The sequence below is a fragment of the Pan troglodytes genome, chromosome 6, assembly GCF_028858775.2.
Source record: "Pan troglodytes isolate AG18354 chromosome 6, NHGRI_mPanTro3-v2.0_pri, whole genome shotgun sequence".
Taxonomy (NCBI): domain Eukaryota; kingdom Metazoa; phylum Chordata; class Mammalia; order Primates; family Hominidae; genus Pan; species Pan troglodytes.
Genome location: NC_072404.2, coordinates 147,027,290 through 147,045,096, shown reverse-complemented (window position 1 = coordinate 147,045,096; position 17,807 = coordinate 147,027,290). Strand labels below are relative to the sequence as shown.

General features: G+C 45.8%; 1 protein-coding gene across 1 annotated transcript; it reads left to right on the top strand.

Moving 5' to 3' along the window:
* The first annotated feature begins 16,397 nt into the window (after positions 1-16,397).
* LOC736213 (elongation factor 1-beta-like) lies at positions 16,398-17,096 on the top strand. The gene has a single exon (XM_063815597.1). The coding sequence runs from the start codon at positions 16,413-16,415 to the stop codon at positions 17,088-17,090; it is 678 nt and encodes a 225-aa protein (XP_063671667.1). The 5' UTR covers positions 16,398-16,412; the 3' UTR covers positions 17,091-17,096.
* The last annotated feature ends 711 nt before the right edge of the window (positions 17,097-17,807 follow it).

Below are 17,807 nucleotides of genomic sequence, written 5' to 3'. Positions count from 1 at the left end.
ACTATTTTAAGCAAAAGAAGGTAAAGACTACTGAGGTGGCTGCCATTCATCTCTTCCAAAGAGACTGTCTACAGATTAACACGACCAATTCTGCTACCCTCTCCCCTTCTTCCCCATTGACACAGTAAGCATAGTTCTTATTCAGTAACAAGGAGGATCTGGGAAACTTCAGATTCCAGAAAGATGAGGACAAAAATAACCCCCAAATTTCTAAAAATTTTGGAAAAATAGAACAAAAAAATTTTTAATGTATAGCTAGCTGAGCTCATGAGAAGAGGTAAGTCAGGAGATTCCCAGGTTCCAGAAACCAGGTGGGAACTAAAATCTGGGGCAGTAGGTTTAAGCTGACGCTATGGCTGACCCAGTTCATCTGAGGTCGTTCATCTGCCCTAGTTAAGTCTGAGCTGTTAATCTCAGTAACCAGCAGCTTCCTATACCCAAGTGTAAGAAATGAGATTTTGTATAGTACAAGGTGGGAAGTTAGCACTAAGATCTCTTAGCAGAACCAGAACTCTCAAAGAAATGTGACCTCAGCAGAAGGATGGATTCGAAAAATTCATTCACCAGGACAGGCGGACTGCAAGGAAATTTATCTCTTCCTTCCTGGTTTATTAGAAAAGTCTCCCTCAAGAATTTTAGACAACAGGTCTACAACTTACAAGAGTTTGGGGTTTGGAATTATACCACCTGTGGGTCTGGAAACCCCCAAGTAGAAAAATTAACATAAAATTGGTTCCATGGAAAGAGATAATCCAGGAAGCCCAGAAAGGCAAATGCGAAACTACTCTGAAGGCACCTGCACCTCAGAAGGCACACACCACCCACAGGCAAAGCACCACTGAAAATGAGAGATCACCGTCCAAACTTATAAGGAAATATCTGCCATGAGTGAGAGTCCGCAGACAAAACCAACAAGAGTATCAAGACCCAAAAATTTCAGATAAAGAAAAAATTGACAGAGACTATAAAACAAGAATATTTAAGTAGACACAAAAGAAATAATTAAAAGTGGCTGTGCAGAAGCTCTTTAGTTTAATCAGATCCCATTTGTCTATTTTGGCTTTTGTTGCCATTGCTTTTGGTGTGTGAATACAGAATGGGAGAAAATTTTTGCAATCTATCCATCTGACAAAGAGCTAATATCTGGAATCTACAAAGAACTTAAACAAATTTATAAGAAAAAAACAAACGACCCCATCAAAAATTGGGCAAAGGATATGAACAGACACTTCTCAAAAGAAGACATTTATGCAGCCAACAGACATATGAAAAAAAGCTCACCATCACTGGTCATTAGAGAAATGCAAATCAAAACCACAGTGAGATACCATCTCACACCAGTTAGAATGGCGATCATTAAAAAGTCAGGAAACAACAGATGCTGGAGAGGATGTGGAGAAATAGGAATGCTTTTACACTGTTGGTGGGAGTGTAAATTGGTTCAACCATGCTGGGCACGGTGGCTTATGCTTATAATCCCAGCACTTTGGGAGGCCGAGGCGGGCAGATCACCTGAGGTCAGGAGTTCGAGATGAGACCAGCCTCAACATGGAGAAACCCCATCTCTACTAAAAAATACAAAATTAGCTGGGTGTGGTGGTACATGCCTGTAATATCAGCTACTCGGGAGGCTGAGGCAGGAGAATTGCTTGAACCTGGGAGGCAGAGGTTGCGGTGAGCTGAGATCACGCCATTGCACTCCAGCCTGGGCAACAAGAGTGAAACTCTGTCTCAAAAAAAAAAAAAATTAGGTCAACCATTGTGGAAGACAGTGTGGAAATTCCTCAAGGATTTAGAACTAGAAATACCATTTGACCCACCAATCCCATTACTGGGTAAATACCCAAAGGATTATAACTCATTCTACTATAAAGACACATGCACACGTATGTTTATTGCGGCACTATTCATAATAGCAAAGACTTGGAACCAACCCAAATGCCCATCAATGATAGACTGGATAAAGAAATGTGGCACATACACACCATGGAATACTATGCGGCCATAAAAAAGGATGAGTTCCTGTCCTTTGTAGGGACATGTATGAGCCTAGAAAACATCATTCTCAGCAAACTAACACAAGAACAGAAAACCAAACACCGCATGTTGTCACTGATAAGTGGGAGTTGAACAATGGGAACACATGGACACAGGGAGGGGAACATCACACACCAGGACCTGTTGGTGGGTGAGGGGCTAGGGGAGGGATAGCATTAGGAGAAATACCTAGATGATGGGTTGATGGGTGCAGCAAACCACCATGGCACCTGTATACCTGCACAAACCTGCACATCCTGTAACAAATCTGCACATCCTGCACGTGTATCCCAGAACTTAAAGTATAATTTAAAAAAAAAAAAAAGTGGCTGGGTGCGGTGGCTCATGCCTGTAATCCCAGCACTTTGGGAGGCCGAGGCAGGTGGATCACCTGAGATCAGGAGTTTGAGACCAGCCTGGCCAGCATGGTGAAACCCTGTCTGTACTAAAAAATACAAAAATTGGCTGGACGAGGTGGCTCACGCTTTTAATCCCAGCACTTTGGGAGGCTGAGGCGGGCGGATTTTGAGGTCAGGAGATCGAGACCATCCTGGCTAATATAGTGAAATCCCGTCTCTACTAAAAACACAAATAATTAGCTGGGCATAGTGGCACACGCCTGTAGTCCCAGCTACTTGGGAGGCTGAGGCAAGAGAATTGCTTGAACCCAGGAGGCGGAGGTTGCAGTGAGCCAAGATCGCACTACTGCACTCCAGCCTGGGAGACAAGAGTGAAACTCTGTCTCAAAAAAAAGAAATAATTAAAAGTCTAAAGGGAACACACATCATGAAAGAAGAATGAGCTATGTGGGGAACGATCCCAAAGAAAACTCAGGCCCAAATGCTGGGAAGTGCCTTTATACTGCCTTCTGTCTGGCAACTGTCAGGATCTTTAGTGAGATAGGACCCCCAAAGGTCTAGAGAATGTCCAGCCAGGCAAGTGGCAAGTGGCAAGCCAGACTGCTGCAAACCTTTCTGTGCTGTGCATGCACCAAGCTGCATCAAAGTGATGCTTCCAGGAGGGCTGCATCACCCTGCACCTTGGAGCAAAGCCCAGTTTAGCCAAACGACCCTTCAGCAGACCCTTCCTAGAGTTAACTCTGTTGTTTGCAGAGTTAATAAGAAAATCAGTTGGTGTTGTATTGCCTTGCTTTTAAGATCAACTGTGGGCTGGCGCAGTGGCTCACGCCTGTAATTCCAACATTTTGGGAAGCCGAGGCAGGCAGATCACTTGAGGTCAGGAGTTCGAGACCTGCCTGGCCAACATGGTGAGACACCGTCTCTACTAAAAATACAAAAATTAACTGCGCCTGCTAGCATATGCCTGTAATCCCAGCTACTCGGGAGGCTGAGGCAGGAGAATCGCTTGAACTCAGGAGGTAGAGGATCGTGCCACTGCACTCCAGCCTGGGCGACAGAGCGAGACTCCGTCTCCAAAAACAAAAGGATCAACTGTGGGGTGGGGGCACAGATCAGTTTTCTGCAGAGAGCCATGGTGCTAAGCCAGAAAGATACACCAAGACTTGGGAAACTGTTCTGCAGTGCGGAGTCTGCAGAGAACAAGTATAGACTCACTGGATGGTCAGACAGGAAGGGATCTTGGGCATCATCTTCCTAAACCTTTGTTTTCCATAAAAGGAAACAGAGGCTCAGAAAGGAGAAGCAATTTTCACTAGGCTGTACCTCAAGTTTGTGAAAGAGATGAGGCTCAGACTTGGTATCTCCAGCCCTGAACCTGCAGCAGAGCTGGCTGAGAGCAAGCCTGTGTGAGTGGCCCGGCCTGCCCAAACTGCCCTTTCTGTTTCCTCTCTTGGATGGAGCCCCTCCTCCTCCATCCACAGCCTTCTAAGAGCGGGGCACAATCGGGTGTGTGTAAGATGGGCAGGAGGCAGGATGGGTTTCCCCTATTAGTTGACATAATTACCCTGCATGGGAGTAGAATAATATGAGAATTTTATTTTTGTGTGTTGATGTGGTTTGGTTGTGTCCTCACACAAATCTCACCTTGAATGGTAATAATTCCCATGTGTCATGGGTGGAGCCAGGTGGAGATAATTGAATTATGGGGGATGGTTTCCCTGATACTGTTCTTGTGGTAGTGAATAAGTCTCACGAGATCTGATGGCTGTATAAAGGGCAGTTCCCCTGCATATGCTCCCTTGCCTGCCACCATGTAAGACGTGAAGTTGCTTTTCCTTCGTCTTCCACCATGACTGTGAGGCCTCCCCAGCCCTGTGTAACTATGAAGTCCATTAAATCTCTTTTTCTTTATAAATTACCCAGTCTCAGGTATTTCTTCAGAGCAGTATGAAAATGGACTAATGCAAATATACCATCTTCAGGAGAATATCAAATTCTGCTTATAAGACTTTACTTCAGGTTGCATTGTAATAAAATAATCTCTAATGGTAAAACTTTAAACAGGTACATCCTAAGAACAAGAAAAGACAAGGAAGAGATACAAGCACCCTCCTCCATGCCTCAGCCCAAACTTAGGCCACCCCATCTAGCCTCTCAGTGAGCTAGCTCTAGCACAAAAACCCAAAAGGGAAGACTGGAAAGGGAAGAAAAGGACTAATCCATGCCTAGGAGGAGAAGCACCAGCCAGACAGCCTGCAGCAAGCCCACAGAAGATCTGGAAAAGAGCAAGGCTAATTTAGGCTTGGAACGTGACTCAGAGCCACCAGAAACAGCTGTCACCCTGCTTATCCCCCTCCCGCCCTGCCTATCATTCACTCCCCCGGGTCCTTGCAAAAACCTACTGCCTGTACGACAGGACCTGTTGGCTCCTAAGCGAGGGAGCAGCTCCTCTTCCCTTGGTAATGCCTCTGTGTGGGCTCTCTAACCAACCATATGTTTGAGCATGCCACACAGCCCTGCAAAAAAAAGACAGTAAGGCTTGTTCCTTGGGGACCCTGGTGTCAGTGAGGGTGAAACTTCCCGCCTGAGGAAGGAGGTGAATGTGAACTGCCCCATCCTACACAAATGATCTGGGGACAGCAGAGGAGACTCCACTGAACCCTTAGGTCAATTAGCCCAAAATTAAATTTAAAGAGCAATGACATGGAAATGAAGGACGGTCATTCCATTAAGAAGAGCAGATGCGGCACTGTGGTTAGGAGCATGGCCTCTGGTGTCCAATAGACTTGGACTGTCTCTCAGTCCAGGCTGCCACTTTCTGTTCATGTGACTTCATGTAAATTACTCAGCTCTCCAAACTCCAGGTTCCTTATCTATAAAACAGCATAATAACTGCTACCCCAAGGAGTTACTGGGAGGATTAAAAGAGATAGTGCATTAAAAGTACCCAGTTCTGTGTTTGCATGTGGTAGGTGCCTGATACATGTTACTTCCTTTCTTCACCCTGGGCCAGATACCAGTGAAGATACGAAGAATAAAAAATGGTGATTGCAGAGAAAAGTTATGTACCAAGGGAAAACCCTGAAGACCCACATGAGGATGGGACCAGACAGGTCAAAAAGAAGGAACAGCAACAGGGCTGAAAAAATCTTACCTCATTTACCTCATTTCATTCTAGGACTCCAGAGTCTTGGAGTTTCAGAGATCCCCTGTCTTCTCTTCCCCTCAAACCCTTTATTCCACCCAGGCATGTCTGTCTGTCTTTCTGCGAACTGATCTACCCAGGTGCCAAGACCTACGCCAGCCAAGCAAGAAGCTCCTGGCCCAGAAGTTGGTTGACTTAGCCTCTGCTCCATCCCTGCTGGGGATCCCCTTACCTTGTACCAAAACCATTGCCTAAATCCTGACATCTGTTTGCCCAAGCCCTTAGTCTGAGCCCCTGATGCGTCTTTTGTTCTCCAGGCTCCAAGTGTGCATTCCAGGCAGCTCTCAGCTGACCTGGCCTGGGACCTCTGTGACCAGACCTTGGACACTCATTTCTCCCCGTCTCAGTTGACCTCTCTGATTTCTGACCTGCCAGGTTTTCAGTCTTCATCCTATCTGCCTAGATTCTCACTCCCTCCTTGACAGGTCTATCCCATTCTTGCCTGAGACCCAGGATAACAAGTAGCAACTCAAAGGCCAACTGGAATCCAGTGATGACCATTGCGGGGTAGGAGTTTAAGAAAAGAAAAGCTCTGAGTTCTCTCTCCTGTAAGGAATAGCACTGGCTGAAGCAATTACTCTGGAAGACAATTTGGCAATATCTAGGAAAGCCAAGGATGTGCACATCCCATCACTCAGAAGATTCGTTTGTATTGGTCAGGGTAGACTAGGACAGTGATACTGCCGTTAAAAACAACTCACAGGCCAGGCGCGGTGGCTCATGCCTGTAATCCCAGCATTTTGTGAGGCCGAGGTAGGCAGATCACGAGGTCAGGAGATCGAGAACATCCTGGCTAACATGGTGAAACCCCGTCTCTACTAAAAATACAAAAAAAAAAAAAAATAGCCAAGCATGGTGGTGCGTGCCTGTAATCCCAGCTACTTGGGAGGCTGAGGCAGGAGAATCTCTTGAACCCAGGAGGCGGAGGTTGCAGTGAGCCGAGATCACATGCCACTGCACGCCAGCCTAGGCGACAGAGCAAGACTCCATCTCAAACAAACAAACAAACAAACAAAAAACTCACAAATAATCAACAGTGTAAGACAACGAAGGTTTATTTCTGCCTCATGCTGCTCATCTCTCACAGCTCAGCTGGAGTGTCTGTTTCACACTGTCCTCACGCGGGGACACAGGCTGATGGAGGCTCATTTTCTGCAACTTCAACGGTGACCATAGTAGGGAGAAGAAAAGGGCAAGTTGCATACAGGCTCTGGGAGGCTTCAAATGCTCACATTCATTGGCCAAAGTAAGTCATACGGATGCTTCTATTTTCAAGGGCATGGAGAAATGCAACCCAAGGCACTCACCTTGGGTTTCCCAGACAGCAAGCTGGTTAGTACTGGGGAGATTTTCCCTCTTCCCAGCTAGTGAGGCAGTGTCCAGCTCATCTTCCTGCACTGGTATCTTCTTCCTCCCCCATCAGAGATGACTGTAACATCCCACAAGGCTCAAGGTCCTTAGACAAATCTGATAAGCCCAGCACCCCAAATCCAGATGGCCTAGCACCAACCATCTTTTGTCTTTCCCCCAATAAAGCCACACTCTTATACTTTCCCTACAGAAAGGGACACTACAGTGTAGAAGAAGCTTTCCACTGGAATGAACCCCCAGCCCTGAGGGCAGGTGGTCTGGCCCTGGCATCACCGAGAAAGACTGCATGCATCAAGCCTTGCTAGCCTTGGTCTTGTGAGTTTGTCCTTTCATAAAGTAGCACCTATTTCTTTATGCATGTCTTGTGACATTGTAGAATTCATTCAACCCTTTGCATGACCAATGTCAGACCTGAGCAACCCATCTAGCACAATAGGTAAGAAGAGAATCAGAAATACTGGTGAAGAGCAATAATGACTCACACAGTCTAACCTTATTCAAAACCCAATATTTGGTCTACTCTTATTCCTGGATGCAAATATACTCTTCCTTTCTCAAAGGAGATAACTCAAAGGCTCCATACCAACATAGCATCAAGCTCAAACCCCAAGATATCAAATTTTCACATAATTTTTACATCAAAGTGACGAGTAGTTATCTCTAGATCTTGGGTCAATATCTCTTTATTAGAAGACTAAAAAGATAAGCTGCTTTGCCAATGTACCAATATTTAATATTGAAATATGGGACAAGAAAATGGCAGTAAACACTCCCATTCAGAAAAGAGAATAATGGGTTACAGCAATTCTGAAATCTCAGAGCATTCTTCCCCAGGGATAAAGTGTATTCTTGATTAGGTCTTGACTCCATCTCCTGGAACATTCTCTGTAGGCCTGAGCTTACCCTTCAAGAGATATCCCTTTTCCACCATCTTTGGCCAAAATTGCAGGGAAACCCAGAAGATATGCCTTCCTTACGGGCAGAGCATCCTCCTAAGCACATTTTCTGGAGGACCCAAAAGTTGAAAGTTGTTTTAAGATTCAAATGAAGTCTAGATGAGGCCAATGGTTCTTTGGCAGCATGTGTAATTTTCTCAAAACTCTCAGTTTCTTATCATTTGATTCCAGGCAATGCCAGGGGTCAAGCTTCCTTTGTAAATAAATCTCCTGTTAACTGTATTTCTTTACTTTCTTTCTACCATGCCACTCTAGATTTAATTGAAGGTATTTTGGTCCACACCGTTAATCTTTTTCCCTGTTACGTTTTGTCTAATTGCTAGAACAGGGACCATTACTAAAAGATGCCTTAATACATCCAGAGATTTTTTAAATGGGTGTAACATCCATGGCTGTGATTTAATCCTTGCTTACAAAACTGAATTTTCATCATTCTTTGTCTGTCTCAATTTTATCTTTGACTGTTTGGAGATAAGAAGCATTTGCTTTTTCCAGCCCTAAAAGGGGTGTACATTGGCCAACTCTTTCCTGAACTCATCTCTTTCTTGTAATACCTTGCCAAGCGTTGTCAAGAGTAAGTAACACAGAACATTCTGCTGAATAGGTGCAGTGGCTTATGCCTGTAGTCCCAGCACTTTGGAAGGCCAAGGCGGGAGGATTGCTTGAGCCCAGGAGTTCTAGACAAGCCTAAGCAACAGGGTGAAACCCTGTCTTTACAAAAAATACAAAAATTAGCCTGGTGTGGTATCATGCGCCTGTGGTCCCAGCTACTTGGGAGGCTAAGGCAGGAGGATCACTTGAGCCCAGGAAGTCAAGGCTGCAGTGAGCTGTGATTGTACCACTGCACTCCAGCCTGGATGACAGCATGAGACCTTGTCTCAAAACAACAACAACAAAATTCTGCTTTCCAGACTCTTTCCCTAAATCTACAAGTTCATTAGGTAAATTATCTGCCTCTCAAATTCCTACAAGTGCTGTTGTACATAATGTTTCTCTGCTGCCTAATGTGGGTGACCATTTCTCCACCCTTCTGTGTGTTTTCTCACTGCACATCACGCAGCACCTAAGCCAGCACCATGAACAAGTGTTTTGCTGAAGGAGTGCTGCTCTGCAGATACTGATTTATGTTTCAGACAGAATGGAAGGTTATGCTGACTGAACAAGATAAACTAAATCTCAGGAGCTAAAATCAAGGTAGATTTCTTCCTCATGCTACATATCCATCATGGGTTAGCTAGAAGCAGAGCTCCATGCTGTTCTACCCACCAGAAGGAGGAGGATACAGCCTCGCCAGCCAGAGGAGTTAATCCCAGCACTTTGGGAGGCCAAGGCAGGAGGATTGCTTGAGCCTAGGAGTTCGAGACCAGCCTTGGCAACATAGGGAGACCCTGGGTCTACAAGAAATAATAAAAAAAAAATTATTCAGGCATAGTGGTGCACACCTGTGGTCTCAGCTACTTGGGAGGCTGGGATAGGAGGATCGCTTAAGTCTGGGATTGTGGCAGTAGGAAGGAAAGGGAGAATCGCATATTAGATCCTAACAGCTTCCACCTGTGAGTGACATTTACCACCCGCACTTATATCTCATTGGCCAAAGATGTCACTTAGCTAGGTCTAACATCTAAGGGACAGGGAGTACAATTCTGTCTTGTGTACAGCAAGAGGAAAAATGGAAATTTGGTGCATGGTAAACAGCACAAATGATTGCCATTCAGCTTTAGATATATACCCTTGAGAGACTCACATACATATGACCAGGAAAACTCAACTACAAGCATGGCTCTTGATACATATTTTGTAATAGCAAAACACGGAGTGGGGACAACTCAAGTGTCCATCATTGAGAGAGTGGGTTTTTTAAATTGTGGTATATTTGCATAATGAAATTTTTTTTTGAGAGGGAGTCTCACTCTGTTGCCCAGGCTGGAGTGTGGTGGCGTGATCTCAGCTCACTGCAACCTCTGCTGCCTCCCAGGTTCAAGTGATTCTCCTGCCTCAGCCTCCCAAGTAGCTGGGATTATAGGCACGTGCCACCACTTCCAGAAAATTTTCATATTTTAGTAGAGACGGGGTTTCACCATGTTGTCCAGGCTGGTCTCGAACTCCTGGCCTCAAGAGATCCACCCACCTTGGCCTCCCAAAATGCTGGGATTACAGGTATGAGCCACCACCCCTGGCCCACAGTGAAATATTTTTAACAACTTAAATGAAAAACTAGAACTACAAGCATCAACCTGGATAAATCTCAAAAATATAACATTGAGTGGAAAGGGCAATTTGTAGAATACAGCATGATGTTATTTGTGTAAATTTGTAAATATATACAGCATTATAACATAGTGCTCATAGAAGTACATGTAACTGTTGAATTGAACAAGAAGGGCTCATGGATATAATCATAAAGCAACTTTATTGTTCTCTATTGATGTTCCTTTAAATTTAATTAGTTAGGCATGTTCTTCCTTCACCCCAGAGTAATTTAGGCAGTTCTATCCAATAAACAATGTCCTCCAGTTAATAAATAATGTCTTGGTGTAATCATCATAACTTTTTACTTTATTTGATTACTCCTTTTATCAGTCAATTATTGCCATAATTATGCTACATAATCAACCAGCCCAAAGCTCAATGACCCACAGAAATAAGCTTCCGTTTCTAGCTGGTAAGTCTGAGGGTCAGTGGAGTGGCTGCACTGATATGGGCTGGCTCAGCACTAAGCATGAGCTCCATTAGAAGAAGCTCCAGGTGTTGGCCAGGCACGGTGGCTCACACCTGTAATCCTAGCACTTTGGGAGGCCGAGGCAGGCGGATCACCTGAGGTCAGGAGTTTGAGACCAGCCTGAACAACATGGAGAAACCCCGTCTCTACTAAAAATACAAAATTAGCCTGATGTGGTGGCGGATGCCTGTAATCCAAGCTACTCGGAGGCTGAGGCAGGAGAATTGCTTGAACCCAGGAGTTGGAGGTTGCAATGACCTGGGATGCACCATTGCACTCCAGCCTGGGCAACAAGAGCGAAACTCCATCTCCAAAAAAAAAAAGAAGAAGCTCCAGGTGTCTTATTCTTTAGGAACCCTGGTCTACCTGGGAAATGTTCTCTTGATGGTGGCAGAAGCACAAGAGGAAAGTCTCCAGTGCAAGGGCATCGCAAGCCTCTATTCATGTGACAACAGCCCACAGCCCTCTGGCAAGTCACGTGGCCAAGCCCAATATGAATGGGGTGGGGAAGCGCACTCTGCCACAGGAGGGGAGGGAATGCTTACAAAACATGCAGCTCAGGCCAGCTACAGAGGAGCCATCCAGTGAAGAAAGAGGCTGACTCCTCCCCCACCTTGCCAACCCTAGTTTCTGACCCTTCCAGGTCAGAGAAGGGAGAGGAAGGAAAAGGGGCAGGAAGTTCTCACTTGACCAATACAGGCATCATCCTCTGTAGCCTAGGAAATGGTTAAAGGTGACTCTCATGGATGCTGCCATGAGTTTTCAGGGTCTTCAGGGATCTTTAGAGCTCCCAGTCTCCTGATAATGGCCAGTGCATGTCTTATCCAGCTGGTCACTGACTCCCTCCACAGCCCTGAGAATCGGGAATGTCCCCAGCTTCTATCTGCAGAAGTCTCTTTATCCCTCTCCCCAGACCATCTTCTCTGTGGGCTCTAGAAGATCCTATGCAGTTCTCTTGCACTTCAGGCACAACTGATCTCATGTTCTTCACTACAGCAAACTATGGGAGTACAGGGAGCCCCCCAGTGAAGCCACCTACCTTAGTTCCATCTTTAAAGTACCTGGTCAGCCAGTGACCACCTGCATTAGTCCATAAAGATACTACCTGAGACTGGGTAATTTACAAACAAAAGAGGTTTAATTGCTGGGCAATGTGGCTCACGCCTGTAATCCCATCACTTTGGGAGGCCAAGGCAGGCAGATCACCTGAAGTCGGGAGTTCACGACCAGCCTAACCAACATGGAGAAACCCATCTCTACTAAAAATACAAAATTAGCCAGGTTGGTGGCGGATTCCTGTAATCCCAGCTACTTGGGAGGCTGAGGCAGGAGAATTGCTTGAACACAGGAGGCAGAGGTTGCGGTGAGCTGAGATCACACCATTGCACTCCAGCCTGGGCAACAAGAGTGAAACTCCATCTCAAAAAAAAAAAAGAAGTTTAATTGACTCATGGTTCTGCATGGCTGGAGAGGCCTCAGGAAACTTACAATCATGGCAGAAGATGAAGGGGAAGCAAGGCATGTCTTACATGGAGGTCAGCGAGAGAGAGAGAAGGAGGAAGAACCAGACATTTATCAAACAACCAGATCTCATGAGAACACACTCACTATCACAAGAACAGCATGGGGAAAACAGCCCCCATGATCCAACCACCTCCCACCAGGTCCCTCCCTCAATACATGGGGATTGTCATTTGGATTACAATTTGAGATGAGAGTTGAGGGGGGACACAGCCAAATCATATCACCACCCTTTAGATTTCTCAAGTGAGAGTCCGGCACTAATCCCCTGAACAGCCTAAAGTGCAAGGGATGCTCATCCAGGCTTGAGGTGGGAGGCAGACCCCTCTGACCTCTCCCCTTCGGAGAGCATGCACCTTGGAGCTCACTAACAGGAGCTGATGCCATAAATCCTCCTCAAATCTCGAATCTCTGACTCATTTATACTTTCATGGTGGATGAGGGTTAAGGATTCTTCAGCTGGTCTTCCTTCATAAATCCTCCAATGGGACCTCACATCTCATCTATTGTCTGGGTGCCTCAGCTGAAACTTCCACTTTACCTGCCATACTGATATACAAACCTGTGTAGTAATCATAGAAACATGAGCAAGAAGGAAATACTCCAACATCAGGATGGTTGCTATGCCCCTGGGGAGGAGGAGATGACAAGAAGGGCATCAGAGAGGGACACAGAGGGTGGCCGGGATGGTGAATTTTATGTGTCAACTTGGCTGGGCCATTGCACCCAGATATTTCATGAAACATGTTATTCTAGATGTTTCTGTGGATATATTTTCTAGATGAGACAAACGTCTAAATCAGTAGGCGCTGAGTACAGTGGATTACCCTCTGCAACATTGGGCAAGACAGCCAATCAGTTTGAAGGCCTGAGTAGAGCAAAGACTGACCTACCCCGACCAAGAGGGAATTCTGCCAAAAGACTGGCTTTGTTTTTTTGGTTTTGTTTGGTTTTTAGTTTACACAAAGGCAATTTATGAACAGCAAACAATTTGAGGAGTCCTGTTCACAGACAGTGACCACAGCAACCCTCCTTCCTGAAGATACTGTTGGAGGAGCTGGGGGTGATGTCCTCAATCTACCGGCTCTTCATACCAGAGCAGGCAAGGGCTCGGGGGACCAACCGCACCCCAGGTCCAGGGGTCTTGGTCCTATTTCCTCCTGTGGCCAGGAGCTTGATGTGTAGGGCAGTGATGCCCAGCTCCTTGCACCTTTGGACCACATCCTGAGCAGTCAACATGGCAGTACATGGGGAGGATTCATCTTGGTCAGCCTGCTCCTTCATCCCACCGGCCACACGGCAGGTGGTTCCCTGCCAGAAAGATCAGTGACATGGACAAAGGTGTCATTCAGGCTGCCTTAGGATTCAAACTGCAGCTCCTCCCTGGGTCAGCAGCCTGCTGGTCTATCCCAAAGATTTTGAATTTACCAGTTTCCACAATTGCCTGAGTCAAATCCTTAAGAGAGAGAGACCCTCTGATATGGTTTGGCTCTGTGTCCCCACCCAAATCTCTTCTCCAGTTATAATCCCCACATGTCAGGGGAGGGACCTGGTGGGGGGTGACTGGATCATGGGGGCAGATTTTCCCCATGATGTTCTCATGATAGTGAGTGAGTGCTCATGAGATCTGATGGTTTAAAAGTGTAGCACTTTCCCCCACCTGTCTGTCTCCTGCTCTGCCATGGTAAAGATGTGCTTGCTTCCCCTTTGACTTCCGCCATGATTGTAAGTTTCCTGAGGCCTCCTAGCCATGCTTCCTGTTAAGCCTTTGGGACTGTAAATCAATTAAACTTCTTTTTAAATAAATTATCCAGTCTCAGGTAGTTCTTTATAGCAGCATGAGAATACACCCTCTTTTTTTCTGTTTCTCTGGAGAACCCTAACTAATATAAGGACTTAACTATAGATGGACAAGGTGAGGCAAGATGAGTATTATGGCTTGTAAAAGTTTTTCTTTTTCATTTGTTGTTAAAACCTGCATGGGCAGTTCCTGCCTTTTGCCACAGTGCATTTTATCCTTAGGTCAGGTTATGTTGCTCTTGGCCAAAGACTGCTTTGAGACAAATGCATTCCTGGAAACTACGTTATAAATCCAATTGTCATAAAGCAGATTGAGCTTTCCCATGGAAACAATGTTAAGGCTGAAGAATAACAGCAGGACTAGTACCCTGCCCTTACACAGAACTTCGTAGGTCAAAAAGGACTTTCACATACACTGTTGCATTTACTTCTGGAAAGTAGGCAATATGTTCTCTTCTTGTACAGAAGAAATTGAGGCACGCCAGGCACGGTGGCTCATGCCTGTAATCCCAGCACTTTGGGAGGCAGAGGCAGGCAGATCACAAGGTCAGGAGATCGAGCCCATCCTGGCTAACAGAGTGAAACCCCGTCTCTATTAAAAATACAAAAAAAATTAGCTGGGCATGGTGGCAGGCGCCTGTAGTCCCAGCTACTCAGGAGGCTGAGGCAGGAGAATGGCGTGAACCCAGGAGGCGGAGCTTGCAGTGAGCCAAGATTGCGCCACTGCACTCCAGCCTGGGCGACAGAGCGAGACTGCGTCTCAAAAAAAAAAAAAAAAAAAAAAAAAAAAAAAGAAATTGAGGCACAAAGAAACAATTTGCTAGGGTCAGATGGTTAATAAAGGACCCAGCTGGGACCCAGTCCTCATTTGGTAGTCTTTTCAACTTCTTAACCATGCAAGGTCTCAGCTTCACACATAATAAAAAGTGTAACCAATGCAAAAATTCCAGAACTCCAGGCCCCCACAACTAAAATTTTGCTCTTAAGTCACACATACACACACACACACACAACACAGCATGCCGATTCCTCAAGAGATCCCTGAACTATAAAGTGACATTTAATATGTAAATAACCACCACAAAGGCCCAGTGTGGTGGTTCATACCTGTAGTCCCAGCACTTTGGGAGGCCGAGGCGGGAAGATAGCTTGAGCCCTGGAGTTTGAGACCAGCCTGGGCAACATGGCAAAACCCTGTCTCTACAAAAAAATACAAAAATTAGCCAGGCATGGTGGTGCATAACTGTGATCCCAGCTACATAAGAGGCTGAGAGGAGAATTACATCGAGGTTGCAGTGAGCTGTGTCTGTGCCACTGCACCCCAACCTGGGCAGCAAAGCGAGATCCTGCCTCAAAAAAAAAAAAAAAAAAGAAACACCTTGGACTTGGCCTCTCCAGACCCCCTGCTGGGAGGCATAGCCTTTGGCTGTGATGACACTCCTACTTTGATATTGCAGCTATACTATATTCTGCTCCAGTAATAAATTGCATATTTGGATGCACCGCCATTGTGAATCTCTGAACCTTCTTTAGAAATTGAGCCCTGTTTAGCGGGAGCTGTAGTGCATCGCCACTGTTACAGGTTGAGTTATTTATTTTCCCCCAAAATGTATGTGTTGGAGTTCTAACCCCCAGTACTTCAGAACGTAGCCTTATTTGGAAGGCAGGTCATTGCAAATGGAACTAGACGAGATGAGTCATACTAGAGTAGAGTGGGCCCCTAATCCAATATGACTTATAAAAAGGAGAAATTTAAACAAAGGGAGAACATGCAAAATTTGGAGTTATCCTTCCACAAACCAAGAACTAGCAGACGCTAGGAGGAAGATCTGGAACAGATCTCTCCCTGGTGCCTTCAGAGGGAGCGTGGCTCTACCTACACCTTGACCTCAGACCTAGAAAGCCTCCAAATAAGTTTCTTTTTGTTAAGCCACCCAGCTTGTGGCACTGTATTATGGCAGCCTTAGCAGACTAATACGTGTGTAGCAAGCCCCCATTCTCTCCCTCTCCTACCTGCAACAAATGCTGCTGTCAACTCAACTCTGGAATCCCTAGGTTCTCCCCCTCATCATTCTCCACATGGGACCCTGTGACTTTACCTCTCTCTCCCCAAGCGAATGTGTTCTCTTCTTAGCCAAAGCATTGCCACTTATTTGTAAAATACAAGTAGTTTGTCCACAGCATGGGGATTGCTTGCCCAGAGCCCTACATACTTGCTCTCTCATATGAAAGGAAAAATAAATCTTGGGGCCCCCTAATCACTAAGCTAAAGGGACAAGTCAAGCTGGAAACTGCTTAGGGCCAACCTGCCTGCCATTCTATTCAAAGTCACCCCTCTGCTCACTGAGATGAATGCATATGTGCCTGCGTCCTTTGGAGAGGCTAATCAGAAACTCAAAAGAGCTCTTTCTGCTGCTCCCCAGCTCTCGGATACAGCCGACACCATGGGTTTCGGAGACCTGAAAAGCCCCACCGGCCTCCAGGTGCTCAACGATTACCTGGCGGACAAGAGCTACATCAAGGGGTATGTGCCATCACAAGCAGATGTGGCAGTATTTGAAGCCGTGTCCGGCCCACGACCTGCCGACTTGTGTCATGCCCTACGTTGGTATAATCACATCAAGTCTTACGAAAAGGAAAAGGCCGGCCTGCCAGGAGTGAAGAAAGCTTTGAGCAAGTATGGTCCTGCCGATGTGGAAGACACTACAGGAAGTGGAGCTACAGACAGTAAAGATGATGATGACATTGATCTCTTTGGATCCGATTATGAGGAGGAAAGTGAAGAAGCAAAGAGGCTAAGGGAAGAACATCTTGCACAATATGAATCAAAGAAAGCCAAAAAACCTGCACTTGTTGCCAAGTCTTCCATCTTACTAGATGTGAAACCTTGGGATGATGAGACAGATATGGCGAAATTAGAGGAGTGTGTCAGAAGCATTCAAGCAGACGGCTTAGTCTGGGGCTCATCTAAACTAGTTCCAGGGGGATACGGAATTAAGAAACTTCAAATACAGTGTGTAGTTGAAGATGATAAAGTTGGAACAGATATGCTGGAGGAGCAGATCACTGCTTTTGAGGACTATGTGCAGTCCATGGATGTGGCTGCTTTCAACAAGATCTAAAATCCATCCTGGATCATGGCATTTAAATAAAAGCTTGAAAGATTAAAGAAAAAAGAAAGAAAGAAAGAAACTCAAAAGAATGCAACCATTTGTTTCTTATCTACCCATGACCTGGAAGCCCCCTCCCTGCTTCGAGCCTCCCGCCTTTGCTTCTAGTTGTCCTGCTTTTCCAGACCAAACCAATGTTCATCTTGCATATGTTGACTGATGTCTCATGTCTCCCCAGAATGTATAAAACCAAACTGTGCTCTGACCACCTTGGCCACATGTCATCAGGACCTCCTGAGGCTGTGTCACAGGAGTGCATCCTCAACTTTGGCAAAATAAACTTTCTAAATTAGCTGAGACCTGTCTCAGTTTTTCGGGGTTCACACTCGAGAAGACATGGTGGCCAGCTTCAGAATCCCAAAGTGTCAGACAAGATGAGGCCTTAGAAGTCAGGTCTTCCAAGCCTTGCAATTTGTAGAAAAAGATGAAGACAAGGAAAGGGGGATCATTTTCCTAGGATCGCATGCATAACTCATTAATATTAGGGGTGTGATGATGACCCAGGGGTTCTCTCAACCCAGTGCCTTTTTAACTGTTCAATACTAGGTTTGCCTCCAGGGGTGACTCTCGTTACCAGCTGTCCTGATGTGTACCTGCCTTGCTCCTTAAAAGTAAATTGTGGGACAGGCATGGTGGCTCATGCCTGTATTCTTAGCACTTTGGAAGGCT

What these genes read in the sequence shown, in the direction of transcription:
- LOC736213 (XM_063815597.1), top strand. Translation starts at nt 16,413, where the DNA reads ATGGGTTTCGGAGACCTGAAAAGCCCCACCGGCCTCCAGGTGCTCAAC.